Below are 20,788 nucleotides of genomic sequence, written 5' to 3' on the forward strand. Positions count from 1 at the left end.
TTACTTCTTCTTGCCGCCTAATGACATATTTTCAGTTTTTTTCTTCTGCGCCTCATTGAACAAAAGACACACCTTTATGTTAGCAAGTGTTTTGATCGGTGAGTGAGTGTGTGTGTGTGTTTGTGTGTGTGTGTGTGTGTGTCTGTGTGTGTGTGTGTGTGTGTGTGTGTGTGTGTGTGTGTGTGTGTGTGTGTGTGTGTGTGTGTGTGTATTTGTGTGTTTGTGTGTGTGTGACACCACATGTGACATAGATTTCACAATAATGAAAATTGGTCCAGATTGACTTGGATTGATTATCAACTAGCCTGCTTCTCGCAGCAGGTACGTGAGCATGACGGTACGTGAGCATTGTGATTATGTTTGGGTAATAAAATAACTTGTTTAAGATTAAAAAAAGCTTTTGGTTTGGCTTAGTACTTCCAGTACACAAACACCGGTCCCATGGGTGAAAGTCCTGTCTATAATTCCTTCAGAACCAGTATTTAATTCAAATCATTATTCCTTATATTGTTTATGGTGCATTGACATTTGGATAAATGTATCATTTGCTTTCGGGCAGAGTTTTAATAAAAAATTCACAGTATTATTGGCTGGGACAAGTGTTAAGTTGTTTGGATGAGTGGTTTTCAAGAAAGCTGCAAGCCGCATTAAAGCCCCTGAACATCCACAGTGGTGTTTTCAGTTATTCTGGCTGATTAGACCTCTGCTTGGGTTGAAGGTGGGCGGGGCTTGAAATGAGTTCAAGCAATCAGCCTGTTCCTCAAAAATGTAAATTTTCTTTCAGATTTTTCACATTGTCAAACAAATCGCATTAACAGAAACACTGATATTTCAATGTCTCCCTGGTGCAACTGCGACAGACTTACATATCCGAGCATTGTCATGAAATAGCCATAGTAGCCAGCTGGTAAATGAAAGGAGGTCAGAGAAAGTGTATGTACAGCATGCATGTGTGGACCTTGGCATGGCATGTATGTGTCTGGCTCATATCACGGTAGAATAGACAAGAATCTACCTCTGTCATGGCATCGTCAATCTGTTTCAGCTCCTCATAGTGGTCACGAGAGTCTCTCAAAGGTTGAACCATGATCTCCTCGATCTGAGGGAAAAGCTGTCGTACAACCACAACAAGAGCATTAATTTTTAATCAGTGTATGTATCTGTAAAGGCACACCTATACACATACATTATCCTACCTTCATGACAGTCTCAAACATTGGGATGAGGACAAACTTGATGAATCCAATCTGAGCAGTGGGTTTGGTGACTTTATCTCTGTCCATGAACGGAGCCACAGGGAGACCCTCAGACTTCTCCCTGTCGCTCTACGAAGCACATGAGTGGAAATAGTTTTATTTGGCTATTGCTCACAATGGAAATTTCCTTCATTGTCAGTTGACATGATGGATTTAGATAATGGATTTCCAAGACTTTCTAGGAACGCTTCAATTGAGGTCACCTGCATGAAGTACTCTTCCAATAGGCAGTCCACCCATGGCTCCGCTACCTCAGTTGGCCTTACTTCGTTGGAAATGTCACAGCACTTGATCAAGACCATCTTGAGCTGAAAACACACACACGTACACGTACAAAAATACATGCAACACAAAACAAGAAGCACAAAAGACGCCTTTTCATCATCCACACACATACATCATCTTCAGTTCCCAATTACACTAATACAATCAATTTGGCCCCTGCTGATTATGGCACACTCAGCAGATAAAGTGCTGCTTGTCTTGAGGTCATGTGCTGCATGTTCATTACAGTAAACAGCTGTCAGGTGGAGATGCAACGTGATCTTGTATGGCATAATGTATACATACACATGTCACATGCTCTTCGTTGGTGAAGTCAAAGTTGTCCACTTTTTGCTTAAAGGAGTCTAGTATCTCCCCATGTCTGGCCATGTCGGTGGCCAGAATGAGGGTGATAATTGCCTGGGAATATAAGAACACACAACCAAAGTCTGCGTGAGACATTGGCACAACATTTGAGTGCAATCAAAATAGTCATATTAATGTTAACATGTTAACATGTGATGCTGCAACCCCGTCTCCTAGAAAATGATATTCCCAAACGACCAAACTGCGTTCTCAATGACATTTCGAGGGAAATGTACCAGCGCTCACTGTGAAATGGTTTATCTTTTAACACGTGGTTTGATGTGAAACAAAAGAAGTTGGTTAGGTTTCTGCAACATAAATGCTTGATTAGAAAAAGATGATGGTTCAGGTTAAGTACATTGCATTAACAAGCCAATGTTGACTTTTGAATAGACCATTGAGAGTTTTACTTTCTGCATCTCACCTGTCGGATCTGTTTGAAGGCTTCAGGATCCACATTTGCAAAAATGTTGCACTCAGGAAGAGAAAGGATCTGGAAGGCCACAGCACAGTGATGGTTCTCCAGCGGAGATATGTCGTTGTAACGCACTGCCAGCTCTGTGCGGGCATTGATTTGGTATCTGGTAGATGGAGAACACGGTGAATGGATGGATTGTTAGTATATTCCCATGAAGCTTCCCTGATAAGGAGAGGTTCTCACCTGCACGAAACTCCGACCAGAAACAGCACGATAATCTGAATCAGTGTGTTTTCATACCTGAACTCTCTCCATGCTGAACTAGTTTCACAGTTCATTGACAACACTGGTGTGCATAATATGTCAAAACATACTGGGGTCAATGGGCAATCTGCAGTGCTATATCTGTCAACACACCTACAGACAGAATAGGGAGTCTTACGTGTTGTTGTAGCCAGGGTGGTCCAGGTCATGACACACTGCAGCTGTCATTAGAATGCCCATATCTGTGAGAGTCAGCTTCTCCTGGAAAACAGTGTAAATAGCGAACCAGGAAAGGTGTTATTACCAAAATAATACTACTTAGAATATTTTTACCGTCCAAAAAATGGCAAAATGCCCAATGTGAAAATTCTTTGGTTGGTATTTCAAACAAAATTTGAGTATGTTAAAACGTTTGTCAACTTTTGCTTTCCCACGGGACACCAACAGTGGTCTCCCGGGTGAAAGTCCTATGTTTGTTTGACCCACTCAGCCACCCTTCCCATGTAAACTTTGTCGCTCTTTAAACTACTTTGCCTGACTTCTTCCTCAGAGTCGCATGTGGCTCACGATTATGTGGGTTATATACAAATTAAATAGTGCATTACTTTTTTACTTAGGTCTAAGTACAAACAGTGCATGGGAACAGCCTAAACCTAATCATGAACACACACACACAAACATGTACCGCACCTGTAGGTTGCAGAGGTGAATCATGCCATACATCATCTGACTAACGCAGAAGCAGTGGCGGAAGTTGTGGAAAGGGTTATTACGGTAGTTCTCCTGAATTGCTAACTGGAAGACAAGAGACTTAATTATTCAGCACCTGACTGCAGACTCTTAAATGAAAAGTATTTACAGCTCTTACAAAGATTCAGAACGCTAACACTACTCTCAGCAGATTACCTCACAGAACACAGTAGTACATCAATTTGCTAAGTTGTCCTTTACTGCTCTAACTTTACCAGCCAGCGTTTGAGTGTGATGGGGTTCATGTTGAATTCCTTAACCAGTCCCAAGTCATGGTACATATACTCCAAACAACTTAGCATCTGCAGCCACAAAGGAAGAGAAATAGAATTCACACATCGAGCACTTATATAACGTAGAATAGAAAGATAGAGTTATGTTGCAGCAACAAACCTCATTATGTTCCCAGTGCCAGACATCAAATGTTGGCTTCTTAAGCGCCTCAACAGTCTCCTGAGACAGTGTATACTGTATACCAAATAAAAAAGGCCATCAGAACTCCAAAAAGGCTGTATTTATTCACAAAATTGACTTTGTTCAATACTCATGAAACATACCTTTGGGTAATTGGGGACATCTCGTCTAGGAGTGACCTTCTTCCCATCGTCAAAGTTGTATTTACATGGACAATTTACTCTGAATTTGAAAGGAAAGTGGATTTGACATTGGTTAAGCATGATTTGGTTTCTATAGCCATCTGTAAATAAGATGTCTAATGTCTAACTTTTGAATTATTTCACCTGCCACCACCTCTTGAAGTCATCTCATCTCGTAGCTTTTTCAGATCATTTTTACACTTCTCAATCTCCACCACCTTCAAGCCTTCCACTGAAACAAGATGACATGACACACACACACACACACACACACACACACACACACATAGATATATAAACATATATACATACACATGTGTTTCAGCACATACAGTATGTCACATATGACCACATGTGTTTTTAATGTAATCTCTTGTATTTTTGCACATGCAAATTCTTTTCCACTTTAGCCGTAGCTGTTTTGTTTACATCTCAGTCAGGTTGTATTAGAGAGGGATTTTCTGGGGGGGTCCTTTTGTTTAAACTACCTACTATAAAAGGTACCACTTACATTCCACTCTCTTTTCCAGCATTGCTAGCCTGTTGGTGACCTCAGTCTTCAACTCGTTGATGCGAAACGCTCTGTGAGAAAATAATAGACAATCAAAGCTGCAAGCAACCATTGGGCCCCTGACATTTTTGTGCTCAGGCCCTAATGACAAGAGACTGACACATATTTCCCATGGTTCATTCATAATGACAAAGTAAAACTGGAGTGGGGCCTTCAAAATAAATGACAAAGGTAAATTATCTGATTTAACTTGCTTCTATGGGTTGAAGCTTGAGTTATCATTGAATGTCCCTGATGTCAGGTATGTGTGCGAGGTATGTGTGAGGGTGGATAAGGGCAGGCTTCAGCCATAACATAACATAAACAACTGAGGTGTTACCTGCTGAACTGATCAGCCACCTGGGACAACACATTCTGAAACATGTCCTCCTTCTCTGCAGACATAAATACACCCCTGATAAATCATCATAAACAGCAATTACATCAGTATTTTTAAGTGTATTATTACTTTCACAGTGGATGTGTCGCTGAAGCATTAATATGTGTGTTAGATAGTGAAGTAGAAAACAAAGCTGTTGCTGAAAGCTTACCTCCGAGCTGACCAGTAGACAAAGGGACTACTTTGTACAGAAAGCTGTTTAGGAAACCAAAGGAGCAGTTGTTACTCATAAATTCTCAACATCAGCCTAAGCGTTTCTTTATACCGCTTTTTTGTTGTTGTTGTCAATGTTTACAGTTGACAGAGCAATATCACCACAAGGTTCATTTAGTAGTCGTTTAGATTTGGTAGAATACTCTGTAACCGCTTCTAAATTATCCTCATTTTGAATGTTTTGTGTCTTCAAGGTAAAGAATGAAACCTCCATCTCAATTTTGTAAAAAATTGAAACATGTAAAATACTATGTGATTTCTATAACTAATGCAATATAATAATGCTGGTATGTTACTTTGGAGAGTTGGTGGGCATGGTGGGATCTATGGAGACCAAGGCTCCTTCTGGGTCCACCATCATGATGGCAGTGGTCCTGTAGTGAGAGGAAAAGTGAGAAAAGCACTGAGTTTTATTCATCCCCTTAATATGTTACACTATTCCCTAATCTATAAAGTATTTTGAAAATTTTGACTATTTTTCACCCAGGGGTGAAGCAGTGTTAGAGTTAATTAGGAATGATCCACTCTCATGCTATAAAAGCTATTAAGAAATATGTTTTTTTTTTTAAATAAAATATTTTAAAAATTAACCACATACGTGCATTGTTCCTAGAATGTATTGTATCCTACAGTATTGTACAAAATAGAGTCAGTAAAGACTTTGGCTTGTTGAATGAAAAAGAAAGATGGAAGATTTCCAACTTGATGAATAATCTATGCAAAACAAAACCAAAAGCAGTTGATGGCATCTTGCTCTTATCATTTATCATTATGTGCTGTGATGTGCTAATGCAGTATGTCTGTCGGACTGTTACATGCGAGAGCTCGTAGTGTGTTAGTGGCTGCAGCCCGGAGAAGCAGATAGGGTGGGATGTGATCTGCATGTGAATCATTAAATAAGTAAACCAGGTGAGGAAACAAAACAACAAACCTGGGGATGTTAGATAAAGAACACAGGAGCTCTTTGATGTCACATGGGCTGCAGTGCCTGCTGAACACCACCTGTGAGGTAAACGCACTTTATATTAATCCACACACATACGATGGAAATTAATGGCTGAAGATTTTTAAATTGGATGTGGGTGAGCATTGTAGTGGAAGCATGTTCGTGAGAAAACCTTTACTGTGGCGCACAAATCCCAACACAGTGAAATCTGTGTCTACATAGTTTCCGAAGGCACACCTGCACACAAAAGGCTGCTGTGATACTGTGATATAAGGCCTCAGTGTTCTGACAGGGTAGTAGGGTTATCAAATTTCATGTGTTTTTTAAACAACCGAGTCACATGGGAGCATAGAGAAAGGGTTAATGAGCGTTTTATGGTTGAATAAGGTCAAGTCACCAGAGAGATCAATGAGAGACAGAAAAGGACAGCTGGAGTTTGAGTGTTCATGGAGCTCTTGAAGACAGCAACATTATCCAAGCCTGTCATGCAAGCAGCACGGTTTACAAGACCTAATTCAGTACGTGTAAGGAGGTTGCGAAATAAGTCTATAGAGAGTTGATATCAAAGAGTGGGCACGTCAAGGCTATGCAGAAACTGTGATCTTATATCTTGAAGGGAGCAGGTGTTGCAGACAAACATTCATCCTCAGCCCGTGGGGCTCGGGGCTCTTGAAAGGACATGTGTCATTGCCAGCTCTCTACTTGAAGCACTCTACATCAGCTCAGCAAGTGTTTCATTTATCTGTATCTCAGCATGTTTGGAACGTTGAAACATGACATTCAAGCCTGAAGACTGTTTGAAAGATCACTAAGCTGTGTGTACACTTTTACTTCACCTTCTTTTTATTTTATGTATCACCACTGATTAATAGATGATAATGGCTGCTTCTATAATATAAGGCATAAGGAAAGAAACCGCTCTAAATCCATATTTTTACTCATATGCAACAGAGCTGCAGAAATGAAAGCTGGTGTGTAAGCTATTAACAACATGTATTTGCTTCTGTCAGTAACACCTGTAAGGCTACCTGCTCTGCATCACTAATCTCCTCCTCAGGTGATGTTAGTCCACTGGGAATACCTGCTATGTGGAGCAAGAGAGCAAATTATTTTTTTAAGTATTTAATTGCCATGATTAAAATTGATTAAAAAACTCTTAACGTCTGAAAATGGAATAAATGAATAAATAACCAAAAATGCAAATTCATTGGATAAGTCTGACTGCATGAATTTAAACATATTTTGGATTGTATTGCCTAAATAATCCATACAACAAAAATTCCAGTATCTTCAATTGTTGGGTTTAATTAACCATGGTTAGATAATTCACAATTTGTAATATGTTTATACTGGAAATATTGTTTTCAACAATCTTTATTGTCTACATTTTTTTAACTCATATTAAATCTATATGTGTTTGCATTGATACCCAATTCTGTTCACTGTATACAGCGCGTTTTGCTGGCAAAAGAATAAAAGAAAAATGTTCAAAGAAAAACTTTTAAAAAAAAAGGAGAAAAAAGAAAAACAGAAAATCTTAATTTAATAGTCAAACCGAGCTGGTTTCACACTGCAGATAAAACATTTTTCTACATTTATATTTCTAATGAACAGGGGAGACATAATTATATAATGTATACAATAAAACAGATCCCAGATATACAGCGTTTTCACTGGAACTGGGCCTACCTTTTGCACTTTCCCATCCACATCCAGGTAAATGGTTTTAGGGGCATAGGAGGAGGAGCTGGAGCCCATGTTGACCTCCCTCCCCTCTCTAACACACCCGTGTGGATTCTGTCTTTAATCCTTGATTGGCAAACCTGATAAGCCACTAGAGAAACAAACATACACATTTATCGTCAGTATTTATGGTAAGTGTTCACTAATGCCTGATAAAAAAATATAAAAACATGACCTAAGAAGATAAGAAAACACCAGCAACAGGTGAGCATGTTCAGTTGTATGTCAAAAAAATTTAAATCACATAATTCTCAAGTTTTAGATGTTTCCAATCTCCAGTTTCAAAACAAATAAAGAAGAATAGAAATACAAAACATTATCATGGAAAATGTAAAAATAATGCCAAATAACCTTTATGTATATTATTTTCCATAATACACAGCCAGTTTTCTGCAATGCAAATGTCAAAACGTTTTCTTTCAATACAACAAAACAAACAGAATCATACAGATAGTACAGTTAAGAAAAAAATCACAGATTAAGTAATGAAACAGCACTCACAGCGTCAGCGATGCAGCTTCCCCTGTGGAGACTGGAGGTAATGTCTCAGGTGCTGAGGATGCAGCTGACTCACATGCAGACGGACAAATGCACACACTCAAAGGGGGAGCTACAGGGGAGGAGAGTGAGAGAGAAGATGTGAGTGATGGAGAAAGTGAGGAAGGGTATGTGTGCCAGGGAGCCAGAGGGGTATTGTACTATGAATATAATCGCCACTCTTACTGGTTGCCAAGGGACAGTTACTATAGAGAAAATAACCTAATGCCTTAAGTGGTGTAGGGCTTTTACCTGTGCTAGTCACATTGTCTGATTCACTCCAGCTCCTAGGTGGAAAGATGGAAAATATAGAAATGTGGAAATTCTACACAGCTATCTGACTGAAACCTGGCTAGATAATTATATGATGCCTGTTTTCTGTTGAAAACAGCAATAATGACTGGCCTAAAAGGCATGCAGTGCACAAAGAAAACACTGATTAGAGCACTCAACGATACATAGGAAATTATATCTTATCAGGGTGACTCCACGCCAAGGGGGCCGGAATTTCAAGTGAGGCTTTATTCTTTCTGCCAGCCACTAAGCTGCATGAGTACTTTATTAGGTATACCTGCTAATACCGGGTTTATGACACCCCCCCCCCCACCCCCCAGCATTGCATTAAAGTGTAATTCCAGCGCAAAATCAATCAATATATCAAATAAGCCATCAAGACAGTTTTTTTGTGTAACAACTATTAATGGAGAAATTTGGTCACTAACAGCCGGATGTGGCTAACACTACATTTGGATTGCATTGAGTAATGGTAACTTTAATGGTCTTTACTACAAGAGGAGCTGGTACTGGGGCCAGTTGGTAATTCAAAACATTCTTTTAATAAACTCTGGGTTCGCTAACTACATTGTTTGTGCTTCGTTTTATATGTAGGAATACTTAACATGTTACTGCAGTGGTTTGGTGTTATTTTGAGCAGTATCAGTGGTTAACAAAGCTGTTCACCGTACAATGCCTTCACCGTACTGCCCCAAGCTATAAAGACTCTCCCCGATTTCTCCGTTAATGGTTGTTATACAAAAAAACCTGTCTCGATGGCTTGTTTGATGTATGCGCCGGAATTACACTTTAATTCTTTATGTCATAGATTCAACAAGGTGTTGGAAACAGGGTGACTCAACGGCAGGAGGTGATGATTTGAGCTTTGTGACCTGTGACACGCCTTATCCTCCATTCTCTGTAAACCCTGGAGATGGCTGTGTGTGAAAATCCTAGATCAGCAGGTTCTGAAATACTCACTCCAGCCCATCTTGCACAATTCTAATGCTTGGTTTAAACTTCAGCAGATCGTCCTACATGCCTAAATGCATTGAGCTGCTGCCACGTGATTGGCTGGTTAGATATTGGTGGCTTAACCGCTGTATCTAATAGAGTGGCCAGTAAGTGTATATGTGAATATGGTTCATGTTTATGTTCATTTGTTTTTATTTTCGTGTGTGTGTGTGTGTGTGTGTGTGTGTGTGTGTGTGTGTGTGTGTGTGTGTGTGTGTGTGTGTGTGTGCGTGCGGGTGTGTGTGTGTGTGCGTGTGCGTGTGTGTGTGTGTGTTTGTGTGTGTGTGTGTGTATTACTCTCCTCAGACAACTCATCCACTCCATTGTTGAGAACAGGTCTAGCAGACGGTTTTGTCATCGAGTTCAGCATAACCCTTGAGAAGATTTTGCATTTTATTTTTAGCAACAATTTATAATTGATTGGTTTGGCCGCGTCCAAGCAGTCACAAGATAAAGCTAAGGGGTCGTAAGATGATCAATGAAGTAGAAAAGAAGAATAAACTAAGTTTACACAAATTCGTATTAATTCTTTGTATGTTTCTCTAATCTTTGCTTTTTTGTTGTGAAATATTGGACCATATTGGATCAATGTATATGCTCTATTAGGGTACAGTAGTCATATTATGGACTACTGCAGATCCTGAACTAGACAGAAAAAAAAGGCCAGATAAGAGCTTTTCAGCAATTATGCTACCCTCATGTACTGGGAGTTTCACATCAACAGACTGGTATGAACAAGGACATTAGTGACAAGGCTCGACCATGCAGTAGGAGGAGATAATTAATTAGAGATAGAGAGCATCATGCATCATCTCTGTTCAGCTCATAGGACACCTTCTCCCGACACGCTTGCAGATACACAGACACATACACAGGATTTATATGCACACAGGTCTAATCATGCTCCCAAGAGTCTAATTACTGCCTGTGCTTCCATGCTCCTCAGCCATGTTGGAGGAGAGGTGGGACCTGATGGGATAGACTGTATGACTAATACAAATGTGACATCAAAATAGATTAAAACAAGTTTCCAAGCTCAGTTACATCACCTACTTTCATCATTTTTCATCTCAAGACACTTGGCTGTAAGTGATTATGCACGTTTGTGTGCTTGTTCGTATGTGCTTGTGTGTGCCTTGTAATTCTGTATGTGTATTCATGAGTCTTTGTGCCAAGGATTAAATTGTGTTTCAAATAGAACAAAGAAGGCAAAGCACAGATCAAAACAGGTGGATCTGATTAACAACCACAAGACTCATCTCACCTTCAGTAATAGAAGATACAGTTTAGGATAAAAGCAACAAACAAAATCATGACGATATTCATGACAAAAGATGTCCAGCTGGACCTCTGAAAGGAACACATTATCCTGACAAAAGTGATGTACCACGCGACTTTGTGTGTGTGATGAGTACACTCTTTCACAAGCTTGTACCCCACAACCCTTCAGCACATATTTTAATCTTTAATCTATGTGGGTTTTTAATTCAGTTCTCCATGACAGTGTTTGCAGTGGAAAAAAAAAATCAACATGCAGCATATTGAGGATAAAATAAAACCCAACACATATTAAGTAATCATTAATAATTCTGCAATTTCCCAGCTTGGGATCAATAAAGTGGTTCTATTCTATTCTATGCTATCATTATTCTAATGTGTGGATACAGTTGCCATTTGTTTATTTCCAGGAACAATTTGTCCATAATTAAGAAGAATCTTTTTTATAGAAAATAATTTGCACATGGATGATATCTGTAGGTAAAGCAAAAGAGCAAAGACGTGGTAACACATACAAAGCACAAGTGATGTTTTTGCACTATATACTACAAAATATATGTCAGCTGCTGCATTTTATGGATTAAAGTGATATAAGTAAAATATATTTGAAAGTAAATCTCTTCCTGTCAACCGTACATTGAAATAAAATATTTAAAGAAATGTTTTGGTGACACCTAATGGACAAGAAAGGAATCAGCCCCTTCTCAGGACTGGCAGAGCACATTTGTCTCAGTCACAAAGACAAAAGAAGGTAAAGCAGTTCTACTTTGTGGTATTACTTTGTTAAAACACTGATAGAATACAATAAAATTACACTGTAGAATATAAAAAGAGTAATAGCCTGAAACAAATTGCTTCAATAACTTTTATTACCTCAGGTTATACGATGACCTAATATTGAATAAGAATACACTTTGTGGTTTAATTGTTTAAAAGAAAAAACCTGAATCAATCCAAAACTATTAACTTGTGTATTTACAGGTACTTATCAAAAGTTCCCAGGAAAATTCATCTCATCAAGAAGCAAAATATATACTATTCTATTCTGTCTCAGCATCATATACATGATATACTACATGCTGGTGGACAGAATATACATTTTCATGACAATATATCATCAAAAGACTACAAAAATAATGTGCATAGCCATAGAGAAATAGATGATAAATAATGGCATATGAAGACAAAGAATTAGCTGAAAGTGAACACATCAATTATCCTAGTGCATAAAATCCATTATCCTCATGGCATGGTGCAACAGAAGACCAACAAACTATGTGTGTAGTTTACATATCACGGAATGAAATATACATCCTAGCAGTTGTCACTGCTGTGATGCACAGTGAGTCTGATCACAAGGGTCTGGACACTCTGCCTCTACAGGCAGGTGGCTGGTTGGGATGCCTACTGGTGGACGGACTTTTCTTATCGGGCTGAAACTGCGTGGCGATGAACCAGGGGAATGAGCAGGGGAGCGGACAGGACGTAAGGGAGGACCTGGAATGGGTTGTGGGAGAGGCTGTGCCAGTGGAGAGGGGCTGCGGGGGTATCTGCGTGGGGCAGACCAGACAGGCCGCTCAGTTCTGTTGGAGGAGGGCGGAAGGACTGGAGCATAGATAGCAGGGACACTCAATTCTGATTGGAGGGCAACATTGCTAGAACATTCTTCCAAACGCTCTAGAGTCTCCTGAAAAAGAAGAAGATACACGTGATACAGTCATCAGCTATGCTATCTCAACAGCTGATTGATTGATGGCCAATTTTAACAGATCCCGAGATCCTATAGCACCATCATGAGGCTGATATTTGTGTTTTTCTTTTGGTGAAATGACTCAACAACCAGTGGGCCGATTACCATGACATTTGGTACTGACATCCATGCCCCCCCAAACTGCAACAACTATGATGATGATTGTTGAACTTCTAATTTAGCGCCATCATCTGGACAAAATATAAAAAAAATTCATGACTAATTACTTGCAAAACTAATGCCACTCTCAAGCAAAAGATAGCATGCTAACATGCCTTTAACTAAGGGCACAGTCACACTTTGCATATGTTTGATGCTGGGCACAATATGCAATAAACATATACAATAATATATATGAGAGGGCATTACATTTTTTCACTCTGTTATTATATTGAACATACACAAACAGGCCCAGAATTGTGAGCATGTTAGCATGCTGATGTTATCATTTAATTAAAAGAAAAACTGGATATGGAGCTGTCGATCAGCCTTGCAGACAATTTATTTTCAGTGGCAACTTGCAATACTGCAAGGAAAAATCCCCCTGCAGCCTAAAAAGGATTTTCTCCAAAACAAACTACCAAAGAGTCTTCTGTATAACTGTTGAGAGAACACCTTGAACTGCAAAAGAGGACGATTATGAGTCTATAACCCAAGAAGTTTTTATGTGTTTTATATTTTATATTTTGAATTACAGCAATTACACCAAGAAGTAAACCCGGGAGCCCAGAAACTTGGCGCGTGGGTCAAACGAGCAATTCTCATTGAACTGGATTGTTGCCATTTTGGGATCCAGTATCGAGTTCTTATAATAGACTATAGTAGACTCCTGTTTCACTCTAAAGCTTTTTATGGCTCATATCATATAGATGCTAAATTAGTAATAAAAAAATAAACAAATAATGATAAAAGATTGGCTTACATCTTCATTGAGAACATAAAGAGGCATGGGACTCCTTCGACCAAGTGTAGTTGGTTTGGGAACAACATCAACTGCAAAAACATTTATTTATTTTAGTATTGGTATTGTATATAGTATTGTTTAGTGTTGTTTGTGTATTAAGGTTAATTACAATACAATATAGTATTACAATATACTAACAAACATAAAGGTGTTGAAAGGTAAACATTTAAAGATAATCAGCTGTAAGTGTTTCTCACCATCATGGCCGTTTTCACTCTGCTCCAGATAGATGGGAGCTCTTTGGGGGACAGGTCGATGTTTCTTTCTACAGCAGGGGAAAAAAACAAACTTAAATCACACCCAAACCATGCTGCTAAATGGTAGTTACAAACTACAGGTTATTATATTTAATACTTTTCACCTAATGCCCATAGTATAATGACACTGTTGAACTACTTTAGATTCTAGTCAAATCCTCCAGTGCAATATCAAAGCCAAGAAGAGAGGGAGGAAAAGTAGAAAGAAAGAAGAGGGGGAGAAAGAGAGTGAGGGAGGGGAGGGAAAGAGGACAGAGAAGAAAGAGAGGGGGAGAAAGAGAGCAAGAGAGGGGAGGGAAAGAGGACAGAGAAGAAAGAGGGGGAGAAAGAGAGCAAGAGAGGGGAGGGAAAGAGGACAGAGAAGAAAGAGGGGGAGAAAGAAAGCAAGAGAGGGGAGGGAAAGAGGACAGAGAAGAAAGAGGGAGAGAAAGAGAGCGTGATAGAGGGAAGGAAAAGAGGACTGAGAAGAAGGAGAAGGGGAGAAAGAGAGCAAGAGAGGGGAGGAAAAAAAGGACAGAGAAGAAAGAGTAGTTCTCACTTGGATGGTTTCCAACAGGCGCACACTGTCACCAGGGTGATTAGTAGGAATATGCCCCCGGTGGACAGGATGATGTATAGCGAGCTCCGTCCTAAACCAGAGTGACACAGTGGGTAGACAAGGACAGAAAGAAAGAAAGAAAGAAAGAAAGAAAGAAAGAAAGAAAGATGGAGAGGTTTGTGTCAAATAAACGCTGGGAAATGTGGTTTCCCTCTCACTGAGATGCTGACTTGTACCTTTGCTTCACATAGTCTGTAACTTTTAAGCTTAACTTGCTTATGCAAAACCTCTGTCCAACTATTTCTGTTTTCTCTTTGACAGTAGTAAAGGAGAGTTTGTAAGTTTCTAAGCGTAGAATGAAACATGCTGACCACCTTTTTTTTCTTACATTGCTTGCCAAGTCTTTTGAGTGTGCTGGCATGAATACGGTGCAGTGAAGTAGCACATTAGGGTAGTCACTTTGAGACTTTGTGCCATGCTGCTTCTCATGCAAAGGAAATAGAGAGCAGTGTGAGGGCCTGTAGCTGTTTCTCCATGCAAAACATCATAGTACAGCGATAATGAAGTTAGGATTACTGAGGTCCACTGATGCAAAGCGTCCTCACCACCTGCCTTCTTTTCCTCCTCCCTCCTCATAAATAACTGTCCATTCATTGAACCAGACAGCCTCTCCCTCTCTCGCAGCCTGACATGCGGCCCTATGCTGGCGCCCAATAACAGCCGCTCTAGGCCAACTCTGCTACGCTCACAGCCTGGATACAGCCTTATAAACAACATTGTTAAAGAGACAGGCATGTGTGTACGTGTCGGCATTGGATGATAATTGCCTCTGCAAGCTACTCAAAATGGATGGCTGTTAAAAAATGAGCTAAAAAATATACAGTTTTCATAATCATTTTCATATTTGTTGGTATTTATTTAGTCTGGCTAACCCTATCTACAGCACTGATAACGCCTCTCAGGCCACTTCCACCTTCTCCACTATCTATTTTGCAAGGGCACTGTTTGCTTAGCACAGCCCAAGACGATTGTAATTGGTTTCAAGAAATACAAACAAACCAGAGTGTATTTTTTACCTATCCCAGAATGATAAGTATAGTCAGATCATGCTTCACAGCCCTATGGAGTATGGTCTGTCGTTTCGATAGAATTTATAAATCCTAGAAACCAGTGTTGAAAATGTAAGTACGTTTACTCAAATGCTGTGCTTTTTTAAATTAACAGTTCTGAGCTGCTGGTACTTTATACTTGACTATTTCTATTTTCTACATCACCAGATGAAAATATTATACTTTTTACTCCACTACATTTATCTGACAATATATATATATAAAGCTATAGTTTGTCTGGCTATACTGGCTAGTTTGCGGATTAAGACGGATTAAGATTTTTCACACAAAACATTATCATCTCATTAAAAACTGTGCTTTTTTAAAAAGAGATTAAACTTCCAAACAGTATGTACAAAAGTTGACACTAAACCCCCCACAACCAGTTATAACATTGGAATACTACTTACGCATTATTGCTAAGAAACAATAATCCAATATTATGTTAGATAATGTAACACTGACATGGTCACTCTGCTACTCATTTGACAATTTAAGTAAATTTTTAAGTATGTTTACTTAAAGGTCCCATATTGTAGAAAGTGAGATTTCCATTCCTTTTTTTTTAAAATCATGAAGCAGGTTGAGGTGCACTACTGTATAAATTCTGTGAAAGTATCAAAACGCTTAATCCAGAGATAAATGCACACAGCCCCTATTCAGAAACTGTGTCTTTAAACAATCCGTCAGGACTTCTGTACGGCTGTGATGTCACAACTATACCAGTGACGTGCAGTCAGGGGAGGCAGGTGAGGCTGTGCCTCCCCTGTCATCATGAGAGGAAAGAGAAACGAAATAATAAAATAACACAAGTATTAATATTTGTCCTCTGGACTATGATTTTGGTGTGGTTCTTAATGTATTTTGACCATTTATAAAGTAAAATGGCAGAAAATTCTGTATTTCCTGCTTAAATAAACGGAGTCTCTTCGGAGACGAGAGGTGAGGCATGGACAGCCGAGCCTCCCTCCAGATTGCGCAATCACTCACAAACTGGATTGAGCGCGTGCAAATGGCACGTGCTTGTTCCCATTTCTGTGTATGTTTCCAATATGATGGTTGAGGACACTTTTATATAATAAAAATATACGTCTTCTTTCCCATGGTGTTCAGTAATGTATTTCACGTATGTTTGTAATATTTACATCTTATTGATAAGACATAAATCCACAGGGAAAATGTTTGTAAATCTGACTTGTGAGTCAGTGCCGCCCCAACCCCAACCCTCCCTGCACGTCACTGAACTATACTATATATAGGTAGAAGGTGCCCACAGTCATTCACCAGCTGTATTGGCGGTGCAGAATCGCAGAGAGCGATGACTTGGAAATTCTGACCAATCACAGCAGACTGAGCTTTATAGGGAGGGGGGCTTAAAGAGACAGGAGCTAAAACGAAGCATTCCAGACAGAGGGTGAATACAGGAATATTCAGACAGACAATAAGAGAAAAAATAATGTGTCCTTTAAAGCATTTAAACATGTTCTAGTAGAAACCCCAAATATAAGAGAATGAGCATAATATGTAAGTTAACTTTTTAATAACATTATAAATGCAGAAGTTTTACTTGTAGTAAAGTATCGTATTTGCTACTTTTACTTAATTAAAGGATCTGAATACTTTTTCATCTGCTGTTACTTAACCATCATTTCTTCATCCTCAGTGTAAGTTTGTAAAACTTGAGATCCTACCGGTGTAACATGCCACCTACTGTAGACAGTGAGCCTGACAGGCATGCTCTTCATGCTGCTGATGAGGTTCTCCACTGTGCAGACGTAAATGTCATCATCTGACATCACAACGCGTAAGATGGTCAGCACCTTTTGGTCATGTGAAAGCAGCAGACGTGTGTCATTGGTCAGCATCTTGCCTCCCTTCAGCCAAGCGTAGATTGGCTTGGTGCCGTTATCGTGGGAACAGTGGAGGTTAAAGTGCTCGCTGTACTCAAGGACAGACGAGGCCATCATCTGGATGTAAGGTTTGGACACAGGGACTGAGGAGAGTGACAGGACAAAGACACGAGAGGGGCTTGAGATTTAATATTCAAAGAAATGAGAGAGTTGTTGACCTTTAAGTGTAATTCCAATTACTGCAAATCCCTGTATATCCTGATCTGAAAACAGAAGACACTCCAGTATTACAATTACACTCTTTGGGGTAAGATATGGTATTTTCAACTTTAGTAATGATTTCCTTTAACTAATAACTCCTCTTCAGTATCCTGCTCTGATGGCTCATATATTTTTGAAATAGGAGACAACCCGGCTCTTTAAATGGAAGGCAATTCTGCATACCATCCACAGTGAGCTCAATGTAGCGCTCTCCAGTGAAGGTGTCATCTGTGATGGAGATCTCCACTTCGTACGCCCCTTCGTCCGACAGCTGCAGGTTGTGAAGCAGCAGCGACCCATTATCAAACACCAGGATACGGTTGCGGTACTCTGGCCTCAGGTTCCCTATGATGTCTGTTCCTATGGACTGCACAACAGTGATAGGTTTCTCTTTGTCCCTCTTTAGCTGCCACTTAATCACAGGCTTGTCGGAGCTGCTGCTGGAGTAACTGACTGACAAAAGGGCCTCTTTGCCCACCGTGCCCCTCACCACCTGGGATTGGCTGGTCACATTCACCCCTGACACCTCACCTGGAAAAAAATAATAATAAAAGAAACACAAGTGAAGTCTTGAGCTGAAGAGCAGATAGAGAGGAATAATAAGGGGTTATTGGGGGACACAGAGTAAACAAAGGTCAGTCACTTTGCAGCCAATGCTCCGCCAGAGAGCAGAGAATAGAGGAACCAGCTATTCACACGCAATCAAATAATAGAAGAGTTATGCAAAACACATTCATTACTGCTACACTAATTACTACTATTACTACAAGAACAAACCTAAATAAAAAATGAGAGCAGCAAATGGGCATGAATACAATGGCCCTGTACAATCACAGTCAATTTATGCAATTCAATAACAATATTAAAGTACTTAACTCCACTGCTGTTAAATTATGTGTTCAAAATGTCTACTTTTCACTACATTTATTTGATTTTTCTAACCACTTGTTCGTTTACAGTATTGCTTGTATCTTATTGTACAATAAGCCCAAATATGTTATGTTAGAACTCCCCATCAGTATGTTGGTTTAACTGTTTTAAATAGTCAGACCACTTGAAGCGTTCAAATACATCCTACACATGGATACATCTATATTTTATATTTTATTGTTAATTGCTGATTTACTTTACTGGTCTTTTCTAGACAAGATCCCCTCACTCACGACACAATACTAAGACACCGAAATGTGCCGAGGCTGCCTTTGTCCACACTTCATTGGTAATTGAAACAGTTTGCCATTATACTAACACTGCTTTCCAAGCATTTTTCTATCACTGCTAAAAACATACTATATGAGATACAGTGATATAATAAGTATCACTTTTTATGTAAAATCCACCTTTTAACCATTTACAATTCAATCTGCTGACTTTGAATAGTTTAGTTTAGGTGTACATTTTAACACAAGCCATTCAGATTAAACAATTTCATTGGTATACATTGTATACATTATATGTTCATATCTCTAACTGCAAGAAAAGTACTAATTTAGGATGCAATAAAAAAAAACAATACAATTCAGACTTTTATTTAAGCAGCTCAAGTTATTATTTTTTTTACACAAAGGGCTTTCATTCTTTAGGCCTTGGCCCGTGATGATTTTTTCTTTGTTGCAGACTTGACAATAGAAATTCTTTGTATTTTTGCCTAAAAACAGCCCTTAATCAGCGTACTGTATGCTACTCATGTGCCAACGATCTCATGCTTTTCACTTAACACGGACCTGTTTCTCAGAAACTCCCCCCAGGAATACTCCATGACCCCTCGTAGTGAACAAGTAATACTCTAATTTTGATTTGTGTTCCCCAATTATCCCCCACCTCCCACAGGGATGCAGGGATAAGGTATTACAGTGTGAGCCACATTTCATCCTTTATAGAAGAGCCCTGTCTTGGAAACCAAACATAGCAAAGCTATTATGTTCACAGTGGAGGTTCCTATAACTCAGCTGTGCCTGGACACATGGAGGTCTAAACATTGGCTGTGGGCCTGCAAGGGGCATCCTACTGTTAGGCCTCAGTGATGGAAAGATCAACCTAGATGAGAGGGAGGAGAGAGAGAGATTCTGCACTGTTCACTATTCTTTGCAGTGAGGCAGTTAGCAGGGCATCGCCTCATTGCCTTGGTAACCATTTGGTCCGCCTGACAGGGGTTGCTGAGGGGATAAGACAAAGGGCATGATTGTTGGAACTAGTTTCCTCCCTTGAAAAGAGTGAGAGAGTGTTAGAGAGAGAGAGTGAGAGAGTGTTAGAGAGAGAGAGAGAGAGAGAGAGAGAGAGAGAGAGAGAGAGAGAGAGAGAGAGAGAGAGAGAGAGAGAGAGAGAAAGAGAGAGAGAGAGAAAGAGAGAGTGAGTCTTTGTCAATGGTGAAGTTGGAGATAGACACTGGTCCCAGTGATTCGACCAAAACTGGCCTGGTTGGGTAAACTGGGCCCATGGTACAGTCATAAAACAAAACGAAAAATTCACCACACACTAAACACAGTTTGACACCACTTTACCCCTTAAATAAACTCATCTAAACCTTTCCACACTCAACAAAAAGCAAGCCCTTGCCTATTCACCAGCTCAGCACAAAACTTGATATCATCACACTTCACCTACACGTCCCCTTCTTACACACCTACAATGGACACTCAAGACTCCTTTGAGCTTGGGATGGGGCCCCAATAAAGAGCACCACCCATGAACACATCCATTGTGCCGGCAGCTCAAGGAACACAAGGACAAGAGAAAACATCGATGACTAGTTTAACCCGGGATTAGCCTTACTTTGAGTTTTGATCTGGTTTTTAAGTGACACTTCCTAATCCAAAGACTTTAAAAGAAGACAATTCTAAAAAAATGATGTTAATTATAATAGTGATTACATACTCACATCTTTCTTTGCTTGTCAATAAACTGTCAGAATATAAACATTTAATAACAATCAACTTGCTTTACCATAATCTGAAAGAAAGCACATGCTTCAGGGAGATTCTTTATCCTCTTAGCCTGAAAAACGTTTGAGTTTACCTGTGAAGAGAAGAAGAAGGACAAAGAGTGTCAGTAGCGGAGGAATGTCAGTAAAACTGTCGCCTGTAGAGGAGGTCTTCCTCTCCACCTTCATCTTGTGTCCTGGGCAGAGTCTTTCTCCCACTTAGTGAGCATGGTTTATCCACTCTGGGCACGTCCCTGCGACACAGCGCTCT

General features: G+C 39.7%; 2 protein-coding genes across 3 annotated transcripts; both read right to left on the reverse strand.

Moving 5' to 3' along the window:
* pde9ac (phosphodiesterase 9ac) lies at positions 1 to 7,805 on the reverse strand (the record flags this gene model as incomplete). Of its 2 annotated transcripts, none has more annotated exons than XM_083913387.1 (18): positions 7,713 to 7,805; positions 6,009 to 6,079; positions 5,374 to 5,451; positions 5,016 to 5,059; positions 4,805 to 4,859; positions 4,426 to 4,496; positions 4,059 to 4,146; positions 3,876 to 3,954; positions 3,712 to 3,786; positions 3,534 to 3,620; positions 3,259 to 3,363; positions 2,747 to 2,829; positions 2,311 to 2,467; positions 1,827 to 1,940; positions 1,460 to 1,564; positions 1,197 to 1,325; positions 1,016 to 1,111; positions 1 to 51 (listed from the first exon to the last, which is right to left on the reverse strand). In XM_083913387.1, the coding sequence occupies exons 1-18, from the start codon at positions 7,779 to 7,781 to the stop codon at positions 1 to 3; spliced, it is 1,557 nt and encodes a 518-aa protein (XP_083769513.1). In that variant the 5' UTR covers positions 7,782 to 7,805. The 2 variants fall into 2 exon arrangements, with proteins under 2 accessions (XP_083769513.1, XP_083769512.1); XM_083913386.1 differs by having other exon boundaries at positions 1 to 54.
* Positions 7,806 to 12,190: 4,385 nt separating this feature from the next.
* On the reverse strand, positions 12,191 to 20,788 carry hepacama (hepatic and glial cell adhesion molecule a). The gene is made up of 7 exons (XM_083914511.1): positions 20,613 to 20,788; positions 17,781 to 18,128; positions 17,198 to 17,479; positions 14,378 to 14,468; positions 13,780 to 13,847; positions 13,541 to 13,611; positions 12,191 to 12,555 (listed from the first exon to the last, which is right to left on the reverse strand). Exons 1-7 carry the CDS (start codon positions 20,704 to 20,706, stop codon positions 12,193 to 12,195), a joined length of 1,317 nt encoding a protein of 438 aa, XP_083770637.1. The 5' UTR covers positions 20,707 to 20,788; the 3' UTR covers positions 12,191 to 12,192.

The sequence above is a fragment of the Echiichthys vipera genome (genome assembly GCF_963691815.1).
Source record: "Echiichthys vipera genome assembly, chromosome: 5".
Taxonomy (NCBI): domain Eukaryota; kingdom Metazoa; phylum Chordata; class Actinopteri; order Perciformes; family Trachinidae; genus Echiichthys; species Echiichthys vipera.

Excerpts from the sequence above, each read along its gene's own strand:
- hepacama (XM_083914511.1), bottom strand. The coding sequence starts at position 20,706 with ATGAAGGTGGAGAGGAAGACCTCCTCTACAGGCGACAGTTTTACTGAC. Across the intron at positions 18,129-20,612 it reads CCTTCTTCTTCTCTTCACAG|GTGAGGTGTCAGGGGTGAAT; the intron begins GTAAACTCAAAC and ends ATTTTTTTCCAG. Across the intron at positions 12,556-13,540 it reads TTTATGTTCTCAATGAAGAT|GAGACTCTAGAGCGTTTGGA; the intron begins GTAAGCCAATCT and ends CTTCTTTTTCAG.